The sequence below is a fragment of the Pararge aegeria genome, chromosome 17 (genome assembly GCF_905163445.1).
Source record: "Pararge aegeria chromosome 17, ilParAegt1.1, whole genome shotgun sequence".
NCBI classification, from domain to species: domain Eukaryota; kingdom Metazoa; phylum Arthropoda; class Insecta; order Lepidoptera; family Nymphalidae; genus Pararge; species Pararge aegeria.
The window spans coordinates 12,969,344-12,988,861 of record NC_053196.1 but is presented as its reverse complement, the minus strand read 5'-3'; the positions used below and the strand labels follow the sequence as shown (position 1 = coordinate 12,988,861).

General features: G+C 35.1%; 1 protein-coding gene across 1 annotated transcript in view; it reads left to right on the top strand.

Annotated features, from left to right (window-relative positions):
- LOC120630910 (protein jim lovell) overlaps positions 1–2,630 on the top strand; it is a 52,049-nt gene extending 49,419 nt beyond the window's left edge. The window contains exon 3 of the mRNA XM_039900251.1: positions 1,777–2,630. Within this exon, the coding sequence (XP_039756185.1) occupies positions 1,777–2,423 (647 nt within the window). The 3' untranslated portion in view covers positions 2,424–2,630. The remainder of the gene's footprint in view (positions 1–1,776) is intronic.
- The last annotated feature ends 16,888 nt before the right edge of the window (positions 2,631–19,518 follow it).

Here is a 19,518-nt window from a genome sequence, read left to right as displayed (position 1 = left end):
ATGAGTCCTTAGTCCGATCCTAACGGGAGATGAAAAGCAAGTTATTACATTACTGTGCCACCATAGGAACATGAGGTTACCTTGGCCTGGACACCACAGTGTATGTACAGTATTTGTATTCTCTGGTAGAATAACTTAAGTATTGTTTATCATTATCTTACTAGGAGAACATGAATCCCCTGAAATTTGTGCCCAAGTTGACATATTCAAAAGATTGCGAGTTGCTTAGTATGAATTACTTGTATTGATACTTATTTTATGTCTCCAATTCAATCGGTAAGCAGGTATGCAGAAAATGTACTATAAATTGATTTATCTTTTCTACTTCCTAATTTTGCAATTTTGCGGTATCCGACAAAACTTTATACAGTTGAATGCCAATGCAAGAATTTCCTTCAAATTTAAATTAGATAAGTACAATTTTCCACAGTTGGAGGTCTACTTTTGTCCCTGGTCCAACAACAACTCACAATTATTGTTATCAAAAGATGCCATTATTTGTTGCAAACATAGTTCAAAACTAAAGATTAAATGGAACGCCCATATGTATAACAATAGCTGCAGTTGATATTAGCAAACAACAGATAGTGAGTGCATCCCATCACACATCTCGCAATCGCATCGAGCAAAATGTTAAACGACCATTGTTTCCCGGCGAATGTTTATTAAGACGATCTGATAGCGTATCTCATAGGGGAACAGAGCAGACGTCGAGTCTAACGTGTGCCTTGAATGAGCCTCAGCGGAGTGCCGAGCACAACGAGGCATGTACAATAGTCCTCGCCTCGATCGATCGCCCATCGCTCGAGCGGAGACGTCACATGCATGCCGAACGCCGATGCTCCCTTGTAAAATGCTAACGAGCACTAAATGGAAAACGTCTTTAATTTCCGCGCCCGGACTGCGCTCGCGTGACCCGCGATGACTATTAAAAGAAAAACTAATTTCCATAATAAAATATCATTCCGGCCGTAATCCGAAACGTTCCACGAATTATCTGATCGGAATCGAGTTAACGTGATCCGTTGAAATTATAAAACTATAAAGTTACATGGGGCGACGTCGCCGGCGTATGCAGGTCCGCTTTTCTTTTTGACAGACCCGCCTTAATAGTCGCGTGCTCGCGTCGAATTAATGACGAAGTACGAGACCGGCGTGTCGCGCGACGGGCCTTCGGGTCGCAACCCACTCATTTCGCCGTGTGTCGACTTTCGGTACCGAGTTATTGCTGAGCCAAAACACAGTTATTAGATAGTTGTGCATTCGGTAACGTTGTCGCGGGGAGCGACTCACGGCACATGTCGTGCAGTACCTACCTGCCCGCATTCCCGCCGACTTGCACCGCCTTCTGCCTGCATTCCGCCCGAACATAAATCACTGAATACGACATCCCCGACGTAATTAGCAAATTAAATATTTTACAACTTCGAACACGATTCAGAAATGAACATTTGATATTAATGTATTCAATATCAAACTCCTCGTTTTCCTTGCGTTGCTCGTGTTAGAAAATGTATTATTATAATGAATACAGTTACTGCTACCAACAGCCATATTGAACGATATGACAAATAAAGACTAGCGTATTTCCAGCACATTCATACTATAAAAATTTAGTTATCATACCAGGAAACAAAATTTACAAACCTTTTTTGCCAACAATATAATATTTAATTTAGGATACGATGAAACTGAGCTATGTGTGATGGATGTGAAAAAATCTAAAGCGATCAAAAAATTTGCTTGCATAACTAATGTATGATTTGTCTTCGACAGGGCGACCGAAGGGCCAGCACAGTGCGCCGCGTGGTGGCCCGCCTCGATCCTGGACAAATGCAGAACTAACGGAAGCTTTACAACACGTCTGGAACAAGAAAATGACCACGAGCCAAGCATCACGGATATTCGGTATACCATACAACTCACTGCTAATGTACGTGCGGGGTAAATACGGCAAGAGTTTAAAACTCGAGCAGCTAAGGAAAGATTGCATCGGAGGGCCACTAGAAGTGTTAAATCTGAACTCCGGAAACAACAACAACAACCACCCATCGAGCAAACACCATGAGAAAGACGAGCACCATCAGAACACTGGCCAAAGGCCGGCGAGTTCAGAGCCGGATATATCCTCGAATCCAATGTTTAATCCATTCCAGCAAGGGTTCTATCCAGAGTTCCCGCCAGGGTTTCCGATGCCGCTGAACATGCTGCATCTTCTACCGCCGAGTGAGAAAGCAAGAGAGTTGTATCAGTCAATGCCGATGGCGTTGGATTCGCTTTCGGGGGTCACGAAGGAAGAGGACTGTAAGAGTGATAGGTCAAAGGAGAATTCTGCGGACGAGGAAGGAGATCCGTATAGGCCCGGGCACGCTCCGCATGCGCCGGATAATCGTACGCTGCTCCACCATAATGGACAGGACTAAGCTTTCCATCTTCATTAGCTGAAACCTTCCTCCACTGTACCTTCTTTGCAACTCGTCTGTCTCTGACGCTTGTAAATCTTTATCCTTCTCTTTTCTATACCCGCGTGGCGAAAAGGACATAAGAGATTGCGATTTGCGCCACTAGAACCGGGATCCGTATAATTTATGGACGTGCAATCGCTCAGGTACGCTATACGAGTAATGAAACGAACGGTGAAACTGTAGTTTTATTAGTGTATACCCGATACGAGGTTTTTATTAAATTGAATTAAATTTTATTTATGTATTTAAATGATCACGTGCAATATCTATTCGCCGAGTAATACTTTGGTGTATACTGGAAGAATTTCAGTTTCACCCGGTCACATTGGAATGTTTCGATCTGTTTTCGTTCTACGGACGAGCGATGTCCAAATTTAAATTAGTTAAATTTATATTTAAAAGATGTGTTAATATTGTAAATGTATATTGAACGTCTCGTATAAGTGATAGCCGATAATTTATTATTCCGAAGGAGTGCAATAAGTTTGAAAGGTGTGTTGTGATTGTTATCGCTTCGGCGATGTTGTTCAAGTCTTACAAGTAGATATATTGTTGACATTCCATTCTGACATCCCTCTCTTTAATTAAGTATATTTTTTGAAAATAATATTTCATATCACATAAGGTTCTACGATTTTAATACTTTTAGAAGTCTATCCTCGATCGATTCTTGCCTTTACTTTCTGTGTTATCCATATAGATATTATGTTACGTGCGAATTAACTTCTGCATTTCACCAAAGTTTGTAAAATATTTCGTAATAATAGTTTTATTCGATGATAATTATAAACAATTTTTAAAATGTAAATAGTTATTATATAAATTGATGGGATATTAAATTTAAATTCACCATTAATTAAGGAGACATTAAGTGTCTAAAATGGTAGTGTATTTGTAATAATTATTAATTGTTGTAGAATTAGTGAAGTGAATACAGTGAATTGACTATCGACTCGACATCGATAGATGACGCAACCGTCATTGGGAGGGTCCGCGACGCACTAGTCACACACACATACACAATAATTTAAAACAAACCGATACTTTATTAACTATAAATCGCGACATACAAAACTAAGAAGGAGACGGGTCTTTAAAAAATATGGAAAATTACAGAGGTGGTTTGCAAATCATACCAAATATATTTAGTTATATTTTTTAAATTAAAAACAACTAATTGAACAATATTAATGATTGTCAGTGTTTTCGATATGACGTTCTTGCAGTGAACGATTAACAGTTGACAGTTTAAATTTTACAAATAATCATTTTCAAATCAAAAGTGGTTTAATTTTGTATTTTTATACATTGTTCGTTGTGTAACCTCCAACCTCCAGCACTCCATAGATTTTCGTTCCGTCTCCTTCACGTCATAATCTGTGAGAGCCGTAATAATGGAAATAGGGGTCATGTAGACCATAAAGTTTACCATGACATATAGGTAGCTATACTCGTATATCGCGAGCTTTGAACCGCCGCGTCGAACGCAGAGTTCGTGATCCATGAGACCGGCTCCGCTATTCCGGTGGTCCGAGATCACATCGTGACGTCAGCAATATTCTGATTAAAGATTACAAAAAAAACAAAGACCTCATTATCAATAAACGTTACGACAGTGCGCGCCAGGTTTAGACAAATAAAGTATCTGCACTCAATGTTCAAATAAAAAGGAGCTTTCAAGATTTTAGTGAATAATGGAAGTTAGAATAAATCGGGGTTCAACACTACCTGGCTTTAGATAAATTGTATACAATGATTTCTTATTGAATTAGAAAATCACGGGACGATATATCACAAGTCTTAAAAACTGTTCTATTGTACATACGATACTATGGGCTGGATTCCATGATCCATAAGTTTGGTTTTCTACTCGAATAAACCATGCACAACTAATAAAAGCGACGTGCATATGCATACAAGCATGGCATACATCAAAACTTATGCTAAGTGCATAACGTTATTTTTCATCGTGCATGATTTGTGAAGTCAATGGATGTCCAACACTATGGACTGTGGATCAGATCCCTATAATTTATAGCTGTGTTAAAAAAATAGATGTTTTCTTTTAACAAAACATTTCTAATAACTTGAATATAGTCTTTAACTTTGTAACTAACTTGTTTTGTAGTAAACTTTTTTCGATTCATAAACAGTACACTTATCGTATTCGGTTACCGAGAATGGATGGTAAGAGGTACTATGCGTTCAAATAAAGAATGAGTTTAAAAATGGCAGCCATCATATTGGCGCCTTTGGCATTATAAATATCAACCACACCACTGATAAAAGTAAATACCAATAAATGTAATTTTTGTATAATAGTGTAATTAATATTTATATTCAAAATAAAAATGTTCAATTTTAAGAAACAATTAATTTGATCAGCTTAAGCGACTATTAGCGCCATCTCGTAGGGAATAGAGCCGTTTTCAGTTTATGTATGTTTTAGTGTATGGCTTGACGAGATTATAAAACTAACGATAAGAAATTACGAAAATAATTAATTGAGTTAGAATATAAATTAAGTTTTAATGACAGGTGTCCAAGTAATTTTTTTTGTCATCCTTACGTCAAATGTCAGAATAGAGTGCGCTTATTCGACGGCGACGCCATTTTTAAATCAGTTCTTTATCTGCATGGATAGTAAGTACGTTTAAATATTTAAAATTTGAATTAATTCATAGTCGTCGATACAGAATTACGAATCTGCATAACTTAACTGAAGACTGAAAACTATTTTCGACTCTATTTTGTATAATTGTACATTTAACACGTCATAATCACAGCAACTCCGGCAAGCAATGGATACACATGCAGTAGTAGATACACGTCATTTTACAATATATCATTACAGGGATTTTATATATTAACGAATTGTATAATTGAATATGTACCTATAGTTTAACAAAATGATTTTTTTATCCTAGACTTTACTTTCGCTTATCTGAATTAAATCGACGAAAAATTTTTTCCCAGCGAAACGTTGGCACTGACGAGATATACAGCGTTTGTCGCAAATGAAAATCAAGTTTGCACTAGCTAAATTAATATATTTTAAATGAAAATGAATTTAGCGGTCTCGCTGTCTTGAATAAATTATTTCAATGGAATAATAATTATATTAAGTACATGTGCCAAAAAATTTAATCGAAAACTTAACGTATCGGCAACCTCCTCTGACTTCTGAGCCCTGGTATAAGTTTTCAAGTATAATAACGTGACATTGGATATCACAGAACTCTGTCATTTTGGATGGACAAAGTGTCACAATTTGACACCTCGGCACTAAAAATTGTAGTGCTATCACTGGTAAAATGACTGTTGTGTCACATTTGACTTGACAACTTACGCAGAGTGCTCTGTTTTTATTATGCTTATATTATTATCAATTTGCCTCATTGTTTTATTAATTCTTTTTTTTATTAATTGTCGTTTATGAAAAGTAGTTATGTGTTGTATTGTGACTTGTGATTGCACATTTGTGTCGTCGGTTAATAGAGTTTACCTAATTCGTACAAATTCAAGCAGTATTAGAGTGATTTTTGTTAAAGTTTTAATTGAGACGTTTTAGTTAAGTTTGTTATTTGTTAATGTGTGCGGCGAGAGGTAGGATGACAATGAGAATATTTTAGTTATTTTTTTTCTATACACGATATTATAAGCAATAGGAATCTCATATTTGATATATCATAACATAGTTTTTCGTTGTAGACGATGTTTATAAATCTATTAATTGTCACTGGTTTTTTATAACATTGAAATTTTATTACTCTCGTGACTGCAAATTGTGCCACAAAATACATTTCGGGCGTTGACAGAACTTTAATTTGCGTGAGAATAAGGGCCTAGAACTATAATGTAACGCAAAAAAAACCTAAAACTTTATTTTATAGTTTTAGGTTTTTTTTTTTGCGGCTTATCTTAGCGGCGAGGGCCACATAGATTGGCATTCGAGTGTTCTCCTAGAAGCGTATTGGAGACAAGCAGCCTCACAAACCGCCTCTAAATGTCCTCCAGAGAGCACGCGTGTTTGTGTACATAGGTATATTTTTCGCTTCGTGTAAAATCTCCTTTCCTTTGCTTACATTTACATAATATTCTGTTCTTAGACATACTCACGTACACATCACGTTGCGAGAATTGTTGACGTTTTTGGAACGTCAAATTTGATAGTATTTTAATGTAATGTCAATTTTGGCGTCACAAAACGATTTTCTAAGTAGTACACTCTCAGTAAAATGGCAAATCAGAATTGAGGATATCTTGACGGTTCTTGTATCGACAGTGTTACGATGCGATATATTCGATGAGTTTAGCGTCATAAAGATACTTAAATGTCAACTTCACACGTAATGTATTTTGCGACGTAAATTTTAACATTTCAGTTTTGACACTATCAATGTTGACGTCATAAATTGATAAGATAGTAATGTTGTATAGAATCAGGGCCTATGGCAAAGTACCTTATATTTTTATTTCCTAACCTTTTTGGACTACTTATTCGATACATTTATTATGAGTATCTGCGTAATAAAGTTAGCGCATTCCAATAATTTATTTGACCTTAGCGTGAGTTTTCAGCTGTCATTTTGTATGGACAAGAGTTTCATACAAATTTGACAGATAACATGGCTCGATGATGTTGTCGTGTTTCATTCGAAACTTACCCTAGGGGTTCGTATGCCGCTCTATGTAGGTATATGTCATATTTCATACACAGATTTCACCTGGAGCCAAATCTAAGGACGTAATTTAATAGGTACATAAATGTAAGAAATTACTTATTGTTTAGTTGATAAAAATGTGATTGTATTAATTTTAGTAGAAATCAAATATTTAGTTCCTTCAGTTTTGTTACGAGTATTTATAAATTGTAATTATTATAAAGAAGTGATGAGTTCTAGCTTAGACTAATTGTTCTCACATAATAAAGAATTATAAATAAATAATAAGTTGTGTAATTTCATTTGTTGTATTTTTGTCTAATATAATTAATTAATTACAAATTTAAATTAAATGATATCGTTACATTAGGATGTAAAAAAGATTATCTATTTGATCTTAAAAATAAATACGAAAAAAATATTTATGTTCTAGTACCATTATTATATCTTGTAATTGAAATTGAAACGATGGAGCGATGTAGTAAAATTCGTTTACGGTCACCGACGTAAAGTGTAAAAATAAAAATGTGAAATACCTCTACAATGTTTCATTGCACCTTTCGCCACAGACTTTTTATAAAGCGAGCATTTTATAACAACTTACATAATCTGGTTTGTCATGAAGCTACTGATTTTCCTGACTGCTACCGTAATCGGGTAAGATCTAACGATTTGCCGTAAGTAGATGCGAAGCGGTGCTAGCCCAGGTAGGACTTTGACTTCACTTTCGTGGTCCGAATTCGAATCCCAGCACGCACCTCTAACTTTTCTAAGTTGTGTGCGTTTTAAGTGATTAAAATATCCCTTGGTTCAACGGTGAAGGAAACCTTCATGCCTGAGGATTCTCATAAAGTTCTCAAAGGTGTTTGGAGTCCACCAATCCGGACTGGGCCAGCGTGATGGACTAAGGCTTTAACCTCTTCTCATTGTGGGAGAAAACCCGTGCCCTGTAGTTGGCCGGTAATGGGTCGTTATGATGATAATGATGTTGAAAGTAGATAAATATCATAAAGAATTCATGGAAATATTGCAGTTTTTAACAGATTTTAGAAAAAAATCTAAGTATCTTTTAAATTAAGGGGCCAACCGTATTATATTCTTAAAGTATTAAAATAACTTCTAAATGACGAACCTTGCAGATAGCGTCACCTGATTATAAGTGGAATACCCTCGTTAGTGGCGTGCACCAGGGTATGCATAAAGAAGGAAGATGCCATAACATGGTAAAATCCTTCGCATTTATGAGTTATGCAAACATTTTAGGGTAGGCAAAGCTTTTGTGCATGTATGAAGTGCACGCCACTGACCCTCGTCTATAAAACGAGTAACACTTCGCGAGGAATGTAAGTAACACGTCCTGAAACGTGACGCCCTGCGACCTGAGGCGTAGGTGTTAAGCCTCATGTCCTTCTAACACAGGCTACAACACCTTTCAAACTGAAAACTAGAAATACTATTAAGCGACAGCTCAAACATAAAAAGCTCTAGAACAGTAATCCCCCTATAACACGGTAGTCATATAACGCATCTTCATATAAGTATAACGCATTTTCATATAACGCATTTTCATATAACGCGTTTTCATATAACGCGTTTTCATATAACGCAATTTCATATAACGCATTTTCATATAACGCGATTTTAATCCCCCGTATTACATAGGCATTCTCCCATTAACCGGGGGATAACCCACATTATATTTCTGTACTGTGAAATTTATAATTTTTAATTAATTTATTTTTAACATTTTAAATCTTTTTTATTTATGAGTTGTTATTTAATAAAAAGTTCATAGTTTCTTTTGAATTTAGTAAAACGTCCATATTTCGGTATGATATAATACTTTTTTCTTAATATAAGAGAAAAGTTAATCGTGAATACACAATTTATAGGTAACGTTATACAGGGTCGTAAAAACACGTTATACGGGAATACTCCTACAATGCGTTATCCTATAACGCTGAACCAATCCACCGTGTTATAAGGTGGATTAATGTATAACTAAAAATCTGTTAAAATAAAATAAATGTTAGAATTTCGAAAGGGCTGTAGCTGTAATCTTAAGGTTTGTAACATCGTCCCCGGGGGATGACGTCAAGCGCGAAAGTTAGCAGAGTCGAGCGCCAGGATGACATCGCGGAGAGTTGTCAGCAAATAAGCTGAGTCCAAGCTAGACTATAAAACTATTTGACAGTTTTCAACGTTTAGTCGTCTGTGGTTTAGGAGGGTTAAGATTTCCATTTTTAATCAACCACAAATAGGCCTTGACTGAAATCTCTCCTGGTAGTAAGTGATGTTGCAGTCTAAATGTTAGGTATCTAGCGGGCTGTTTGAGGCATTGCACTCCAAATCAGTCTCTACGCGACATCGCATCGTAACGCTAAAATCGCTTGGCGACACTTCAAAACCTCCAGCTAGACCAAAGAAGATTCGGAAATTGCCCTTCCTTGAATTACTTATCCGCTTCCACTGACAGCATCTTCAGTTATCAATCCTTATGCCATGTTTCATAAAACCATCGTTTTGAGACTGGTTTTGATTTTCGTTTAGCTACGTCCAATTTTTGGTCCAATCCCCTGGATATAGAAGAGGATATAATTTTTTTGTCCTGCCTGTGCTAGCCCTGCTGGAGTAAAGGCTTCTTCCAACGGAGGGTTTGCACTTTACCCATAATAACAACACTGGGGTAGAAGGGTTGGTGATTGCAGTATAATGTAGTAGTAGCACAGCTACGCTGGTGCCCGTTCTTCTAAATATTCCTTTAGGTGTCTCTTACAGAACTTGCGCGAAGAGACGGGGTGATGACAACTGAATTTTGATCCGCCGTCACTTCACGACACAATCGACATATACACTCACTTTTTGACATCTGATGACCCGTGATAGTTCACTGCTCCCTTCTTCTCTTTTTTATTATTTTTATTATTGATGTTATACTTACTTCTTTTGGCGCGCTAGGGAAAAATGCTAAGAGTAAATTTTTACGATGCGCGCGCACACGGTCACAAAAAACCGACACCATGAAGTTAGCTATAGTCAACATTTTAGTTTTTCTAAAAACGTAGAAAAAGGCGAAAAATAAAATTTTTGAAAAGAGTTTTATCTTTTTACACCAAAGAAGTATAACTTCTAACGCACACACACAAGTTTTTTATTTATGTTTGAGGATAATTATTTATTTTGTTTCATGTTTAATTATTTTGAGGTAAATATCATTTTTATTATTATGCTTATTTATTTATCTTTAGTTACAAATATTCTTTTATATATATGGTATATATTTATTTAAGTAATGAAATATTTATTTTAAGGGTATATGTATATACCTTTGCACCACCTAACTATTTTCTGTATTTTTTATCTCCGCCATTGGTGGCTTGGAAGAAACCACTGGGAAGAAATTGGGCCGCCAAATTGTATACGCAGTTTTGTTATACTTTTCTTTTTTAATGTACTTTTTGTGATGTGCAATAAAAGTATATTGATTCATTCATAAACGTATGCTCAAAGAAAACGTTTTTATTTTAACGTCATTCATTTATACCTATTCGAAACTTTCCAAATTATGTAAAAATGCTCGCAGAACCTCACGTTAAATCAGTTAAATTCACCTATACCTTACTTATAGTAATTGAATAAACCAGTTAATACGCGAGCATGCTGCATTCATTTTAATCCAATTATGACATTGATAAGCGGCGAATGCCCCTTTCAATAAATATAAACAGGACCTGTTACTATTTGTCACGATCTCGGATACGGGATGTTAAATAATTATGTAGGTGCCTATATTACGTTTCAAGCACTAGTATGGTAGTAACTTTATGTATACTTTAACAGTGGGCAGGTGTTAAAATTTCGTCAAATCACAATTTTGGACAATGTGTCGTTTAAGTTTGACGTACCTACAATACCTAGATAAAAAAACCCGTTTGACTATTATTATACACTAATATCGTATTTTTACATAAAATGACTTTTTTTTTATTATACATATATGTATTTATATTTTATATTATTTTACGTTTTACAAATTTTTTTGTGCACATTCTGAGAGTATCTGCCTATATTAATTTTTTTCTAGTTCTGCGATAGGTTACCTGGTAGAGACCGCTTGTAAGCGATAAGGCAGCCTTTTGTACCTGCGTAATATTTGTAATTTTATTCTAGTTAAACTTTTGACCTGTTGACCCTCAGTATAGTACATATAGTACCTAATACCTATTTCATTTCGAGAATCCACCATCGCTTTTATACAAATTTTTAGATAAGTGTCAGATCTGGCATAAGTACCTATAATTTCTTTGTTTTTCTTATATACAGACTTAATGCTTATATACCAACTTTTTCTGTATACAGAAATATACCATTCTCATGGTGAAAGCGTAGTGGTTATGTGGAAGTTGCGCTGGAATGACAATTCATTGCGGCCCTCTACAAACTTATAGGTAAGAGTACGGGATGAACAGACGTATTCACTGCACCCTCGCCAAAATGTTGACCCCAATTCATGGCGGGTCACCAGCTTGTTTACCAGTAGCAAGAGTTGTCTAGCTACGAGACACGTCGGTAACAGTGGCGTGCACTTCATACATGTTATACATGTAAAATCGCAATTTTCCATTGGTATATATTCCATTGGTAGTTTTTAGCAATAATAGGTACCACACCAAGTGAAAAGAGCTATGCTATCACGTAGAGATAGGTAGGTAACCTATCTCTACGTGATCTAATCAGAAATGAGAAGATCCGTAGAAGAGCTACCGTTACCGACATAGCTTCGAGAGTGGCAATTGGCAGGGCACATAGCTCGGAGAACCGATTGACGTGGGGTCCATAGATGCTGGAATGGCGACCCGCACCGGTAAACGCAGCGTAAGTCGGCTCCAACGAGGTGGACAGATGACATAAAGGATCGTGGAGTTCGGAACACACTACAAAAGTTCAAGTCAGTTCAGTGTCAATCGGTTGAATTAATGATGATGACAATGATATTTTCACTTCATGGTACTCTGAAGAAAACTTTGTACCTATAGTTATTAGAGTGAAATATCGAGCACAGACTAACAGTTCAGGCGCTTTTGGGGGTAGAATTGACCTTTATTCTTTAGTTGGTAACTCACAATAAATGAAAGAATTAAATAAAAGACCCAAATTCCTTGCCCATGGCAGGGTAAATTTAAAATTCTTCAAAGTTGGGAACACCACGTCACAGTAGAACATTGCTTTGAAGTGAATCTGCTTTGACTATTGCTAGATGTACGAGCCGCTTCAGGAGGTAAGTAAAAACAAAACAGTAGTTATCACATGAAGGTGTACCCTTTTATTATCATTTCAATTAAATACAGTTTTCTTTAAATACAAATTTACATACTAACATAAAACGGTGGATATCGCTCACAAACACTTCAAACATTTAATTGAGCAAAATGCAAGCAATTTTCTTTTCTTTTTACAATCTCCCACAGAGTAGATATGACCTATTCAGTATATTTTCTGATAGTTGCTAACTGACACTTTATGTTGTAAGAAGACAACTAGTGTGCAACTCGTTGGAAAAGTAACTGAATAGAGTACCGTTTCGAAATTAAATACGTTTTTCTCACCTGTCTTAAGTAAAATTTATAAATATTTCCAACACTTTGCACTTAGTATTAACATGTTTTAATAATACGTTAATAATAATTTAAGATTTAAAAAGAATATTTAAATTAAAAAGGGGGTTCTTGTTAATTAATTATGCGTCTGAGTGCTTATTTAAAAAATATATATTTTCGTTGTAGTAATGAAAATTGTTTAATTGTCAAGACAGGTAAAAAAAGTGGTCTTCAGCTCGTTCTCTCCGTCAGAACAATTTGTATTATATTTGCAACTTTCGAGTATCGGACACTCAAACATCATAGTAAAACGAACTTAGTGTTTCTCGTTTCAAAGTCGTAGCTTCAATACAGCATACCATCTATTAATTTACGAAGATTCCGCTAGGAGCGTTGGCTATAAAGTGTAGACGAATTTATGCTTTAAAAAAGCCCAACAATTACTATGTCCAATTTACTATGACACCAGCGTATCGATACTCCAAAAAAATGGATGGAACTCTCAGTCTAAGAGTATTACAGTTGGCGAGGACTTTGCACGAAAAAGATCATTTGCACAGATTAAAATGAAAAGATGGACAGAGTTCTTGAGAACGAACCTAAAATTAATACAATTTACTTATAATAAACAGCTAGTAAGCAGCTCAACTAATGGGCGAAAGGCTTTCTTTAATCTGCTTCACCGGAACGCGTTTTATTAATGTCCCTTTTCAATATTCAATGCCTCCGTAATCTAGAGATTTATGACTTAGCAACGTTGTTATGTTAAAAAAATATCAAAATAACAACTTATCAACATAATACAGATAGTTTGAATATAGAAAACGAAGAGAGATAGTTAGTTTACTGTCTATCTTTTCCTTCTAGTCTGTGATTTATAGCAGTAATATTTTTTTTATTTGCATAATTATAACGTTGATGATGAAACTGAAAAAAGTAGTGAATTAAGTTTCCTTACTAATACTATAAATGCGAAAATTTGTTTATTAGACTTTCTTTCACACCCTAACTTATCAACTGGATTTTTGAAAAAAAAACCCGGCTAAGTTTGTTGTGGGCTTCTTATCTGTGGGCCCTCGTAGCTTTAGTTTTAAGTTTGCGAATATGGTTATCGCCATCATCTCACTACCGTGTAATTTTCATGTAATGTACGCATCAAAAGTGCCACCTATGGGCCGGGCCTAGTTTGAATAAAGATATTTTTGACTTTGACTTTGGAACAGAGTTAGTTGAAAAGACAGCGAGTAATATAGGCTACTTTTTATCCCAAGGAAAAAAAATACCGTAATAAACGTAAGCAACTGCTAGGTTTCAATATATTTTACTAGCTACGGACTGACTCAGCAAAGTTCAGTTAGGTTATGTATATTTGTGTGCATGTTCCATTTTACTCTAAAACTATTGAATTAAACCGTTTTACGTGTACCTGTACACATTGTATGTGTTGTTTAAAAACAAACACTTGTACTCAATAGGTCGATACCTTTCACTCCATCAATTCTTGTCGTAGCGTTTTTTTTTTTATTTAAGACAATTTATATCGACATAATTAAATAACATGTACCTACCTTATGCAAATTACTTTGTAGTTAATTCTTTAGTTTCGTATTATAGAATTCGCTCGCTATATCTTTTGTTACGGTGTGAAATAATGAAGTGTTATTAAAAACTCAATAATCTACCGAAATGAGAGAAGAAAACAAAAGTTAAACAGCAAGGGCCGCGAACTGATCTCTTTGTAAGGCAACCAACATTGACCTATTATACGGGACAGTCCGGAATAACTATTTTACTTTTGTCTGACGTACTCCTTCAAAATGCTAAGATTAATTAATTTAATTCACAAATTAATGAATACGATGAATAGAGACATGTGGCGTTATTATAAAAACAAACGATATTAAGAAAATATTCGCCCAAGGAACACTTACTTCTTTATGATATCTATACCAGTGAACCTGGGATAGTCCGGAAAAACTATTTTACTTTCGTTTGACATTCCTCCTTCAAAATGCAAAGATTAAATAATATTTTTCATTAATTAATGAACTCGTTAAAAATAAAGAGACCACAAGCTTTACTATCAAAGAGAGTGATAATTTATTATACACGAGAAAATATGTGGACAAGGAAAACTTGTCTTTTTATTATATCTATACCAGTGAACCTAGGCACCGAAAGAGTTTGAGAAGGAAGGAGAAATAAGTAAAACAATAAAGAGCAATAAAGTAAAATAATAAAGAACTGTAAATGCTAAAAATTAATTTGAATCTTATAACGTAATACCGGATATAATATAATAAATAAAATTAATTAAGTAGTAATGATAGATAGATATTCAAAAAATATAAATTGTACTACATACTTGAATTTTAAAGCAAAAACATAAAAAAATGCTGTCGAGTTCCAAAGGAGCACTGCAAAACCCATATGGGATTTGGCATAAAACACGATATATAGGAAGGCATCGCTGTAATGCACGGACATCTTCTTTATAGGTTTGGTTGTTGTTGCTTTTAACATGTTGAGATTTTCAAAAAAAGTTTTACAATCGCTTACGTGTTATCGCAGTCGAATAAATTGTCGTCAGATAATACAAAAAAAAACATCCACACCTATCCCGCGTACCGTTCCGAAATATATTCTGCAAATATGGCCACCCTGTTGCTTACTATCGCATAAGCAAAACTGTTTTCAAAGATTTATATTATAAGATATAGATAGCAATCACCAACACCTAATCTCATGGTAATGAAAAACACATTGCATTTGTTATAGTTGATTAGCTGTTACATACTATATTGTTGTGTATAAACTTATTTTATTTTTATTATACTTTATCCCCATTTTATTATTAACACCCAAATCAATCTTGTTATTATGGAATATATATTTTACTAGAAAGTAAAATTGAAAAAAGTAATTAAATTTAACAAAGGGCTATTTATTAAGTAGAGGTTGGCTAAACTTTTGCAATTTTACATTTAACTATACCGTTGTGTTATATTTTTCCAACTGTTTACATCACATAATAAATATTATAACAATTTGGACGCATTTTAGCAGTTTCTTAATTAACCTGGTTTTTATGAATATTTAATACTGCAAGTGTTAATATTCTTCGATGCAAGTATAAAAAAAACACAGATTGAAATGCGCAGTAAAATTCGATGATAAAGTCTTCACAACGAGTTTTTTTTTAATAAGATTTATGGTATCAATTGGTAAAATTACTAGATTGTTTTTCTCACCGTTTTTCCTTACAAATACATTAGAAATGTTTTTTTGTCACTGTGACAATAAAAATCGCTGGTAAAGGCGGCCTTAGCCGACCGCATCTCCATTTTAAATTTACCGCAGACCAGTCTATTATGAAATATTGTTTCTTTTTTCTTTTCACTATGTTATATAATTTTAGCAACATAAAAATATACTTTTGTATGTTGCCCTAAATTCTACCTCAGTGAGTTTTAACCCAGATGTTTAGATCATTATATTAGTTCTACGTAATTACGTAGTACACTACGTATTAAGTTTAGGTCTACGTAATTCCGGAAAAAAGCTGTATACACTAAGCTTAATTTAGCGTAAGATTACAAAATTTATAGTGTCTGCCGATAATTTTTATATGAAATGCGCCCAGCCAGGGTCACCTAAGTGTGCGTTTCTTAACCAATCACGTTTTTTTAATTAATCATGTAACATGTTGGATTTTCCGAAACGAAAGACTTACTAACTACGACCACCTTAATTTCCGCTAAAAACTAAAACACAATTTTAAAAAATATGACAAAGAGAAATTAAGTAAATAGTATTTTATTATCAGTTTTCAACAGAGGAATGTCAGTTCTTTGACAGACAAATAGATATATACCTTTAATCACAAACTTACTATGAACTTTTACGGTGTATCCGAAAAGACTTAAAGTGTCTGGTTGTTGGAACCTACACAGTGAAACTACATAGTAATTTTACTAGTACGGGTTTTAGAATACATGGCAGTAGTTTTCTTATGATATAACAGTATAAAGTACATTTAAAACATGTATGTTTTATCCCTAATTGGAATAAGGTAACTATTTCATAAGAATAAAATTATGATGTGCATACATTCCATCGACATCACATCCCATACAATTTTCACTTTCATATGCAAGGTTTATTTACGCCCACCAATTTTTTCCGGAAATTCAGACCAATTAAACAATCGATTTTTGAATAAAGGTTTATGTTCAGTTTTTTTTATTTTATTTAACCCTTAAAATAAATTATGCGTGGACACTACAACAAAATCCATAAAATTGACATACACACGGCTAGGATAGGCAGGAGAGAAAAGTTATATCCCCCGATAATGTCCCCTGACAAAAAGTATCACATGTTTTAACGGCGAAGGAAAATATATATGCATGAGTAAACCTGCATGCCTGAGAGTTCTTCATATTGTTCTCAAGGGAGTGTGAAGTCTATCAATCCGAACTTAGCAAGCGTGGTGGACTACGTTTCTCATTCTGAAGACCCGTGCCTTTAGTGGGCCGGTAATACGTTGATGATGATGAATTTGAAGTAATTTTCAAGAATCGGAACAATAATACCAAAATAATACGGTCTTTAGGGACTTAATTAGTAAATATCAAAGAAAAAAGGCAAGTCTTCTCCCAGTGGCCTTTGATAAAATTATTTACTTATGGGACAAAACTCTAAACCCCTTGTTAATAAGCGTGGCATTGTTTTTTCACACTTAAAATGACAGCACCTTCAAAACGTTAGTAACGTGATTAAACACCGTGTAGATATTCAAACGTTATACCGCATTAATTATGGAGGTACTGACCTCACAAATAAACGTGGCATAACGTTGGAATACAGTGGTTTTTTCAGGCTCTAACATTTGAAGAGTTTATCAGTTCAAGTGTTAAGACTTTAAGGGTAAACATCTCACTGGTTTGCGCAGATTTAGCAGAGCATCTTAAAAGGAAGAGTCTGCAACATAACTCAACATAATTTTATTAACCACCACCATAAAAATAAGCTTCACTATACAGACAATAATCTAAACATCACCAAGCTATTATAATCGAAGCATCTTAAAGTAGAGTTAAGTACAAATTAGGGCAGCTGCACTTTGAATCAATAAAATACTTCATCAAAGTAACGGATATCTTTTTCTCTGGGACATATTTATATGGGGCATACCCATGACACACTGATACGCAATGTTTCGATGGAACCGAGTAGTAGAAGAAAGCTCAGGATCTCAGCATCAATCCTAAAGCACTCGGAGACCTGGACGGTCTGCTAAGATCTGGAATGAGCCCCGATGGCTGGAGTGACCCGGCGGGAGATGCACTACTGTCATTACGTATTGCAGACAGCAGACAATTCCGGCCAAGCTAGTACAGTAAGCCCAGGAGCAGAAGAAGATAAAGAGTACCAGAAGAACTATGACAAAATAAGTGCATACGAAACATATTGTATTGAACTAGAAGTACTGACACAGCACAGCGAGGAGCAAGGCTGAAACGGCAATAGGCGGGATTATAATTGAAATGCTGTTTGGCACTTTAAGTACAGAAAAATCTGATCGCCAAACGATGGCTTTCAGGGGTCATATGCGCACGCGCTGGTATTCATAGATATTTCTGTTTTTTATACCTGCGTAAATTGTTTTAGAGTCTGAAACTGTTACAAAAGTTTTGTTACATTTCGAGTACTCAGAATGTCATGCCCGTTTTCACTAAACCTATCGGATGCCTAGTGATTTCGGTGATTCTTAGGAAAAAAAAACGTTTCACCAACTCTTATGTGACGACTAACGACGTTAGGCGCCATCGAAAGTTACGATCAAATCGTGAACTTTAGGTGACTTGTAAACTGACACTTGACAGATTGACAAATAAAAAAATATCAATTCAGTTTTTTTTTTCAACTAAAATTGCATGAACCGCTGCGAAAATCTGTGTCGAAAAATCTTCATAATATTTGACGCATGCTGTAATAAAATTATTACGTATCTGTAACTATTGGGGTTCAAACGAAACAAAAAAAAACTAAAAATAACTTGATTGTGTCTTTATAAAAGCCTAGGAACGTGACCGATGTTCATTGCATTAATGAGCAACAACCAACGCGCCGACAAAGTTAGGCTAACCGTCCCAACAACACTTAGTACCGATTGGCTTCCATCAAATGTTAAGCCTCTTAACAGACACCCCAACTTAGTTCCCAACTTATGACAAAGTGAGCGAGTATTCGAATCAAACTGAAGACTCATCTAAGAAGAGTGATGAATGAATGGATTCACAGAGATACATATACAGTAGCACAATAAGGTAGAACGTAAAATTAGGCGGCCTTCTCGCGAATAGATCTTTCTTCGCTATTGAGTGATCATAATTAATCACCACAACATCCTCAAAGAGATATGTAATCCAGGTGGCACGGAGCAAGTTGATACTGATATCAGCCCCAACTTCGGCTTTAATATTACTAAACATTTACAAAACATTTAAGTTACCATAAGCTAATACAGTTTTAAAGTTTTCCAGTTAAAGTTGTGTGTTGTTTAAAGTTAATCCAGGCTGTAGACAGGTGTAGCGATGGTATGCGAGAGCGTACTTCACGGTTCCAGTCGGCGGAACCGGCATAAACCCTGGCTCTTAACCCAAACACTCTTAAAAGTATCAGAGGCGGAAAAGTCGGCAAGCCTGTAGACGTTGTTACCAAGAGGATACAAAAAGTGAAGTATGTTTTAACACAACAAATGAAATTAAAAAAAAGACTGCCATCTCG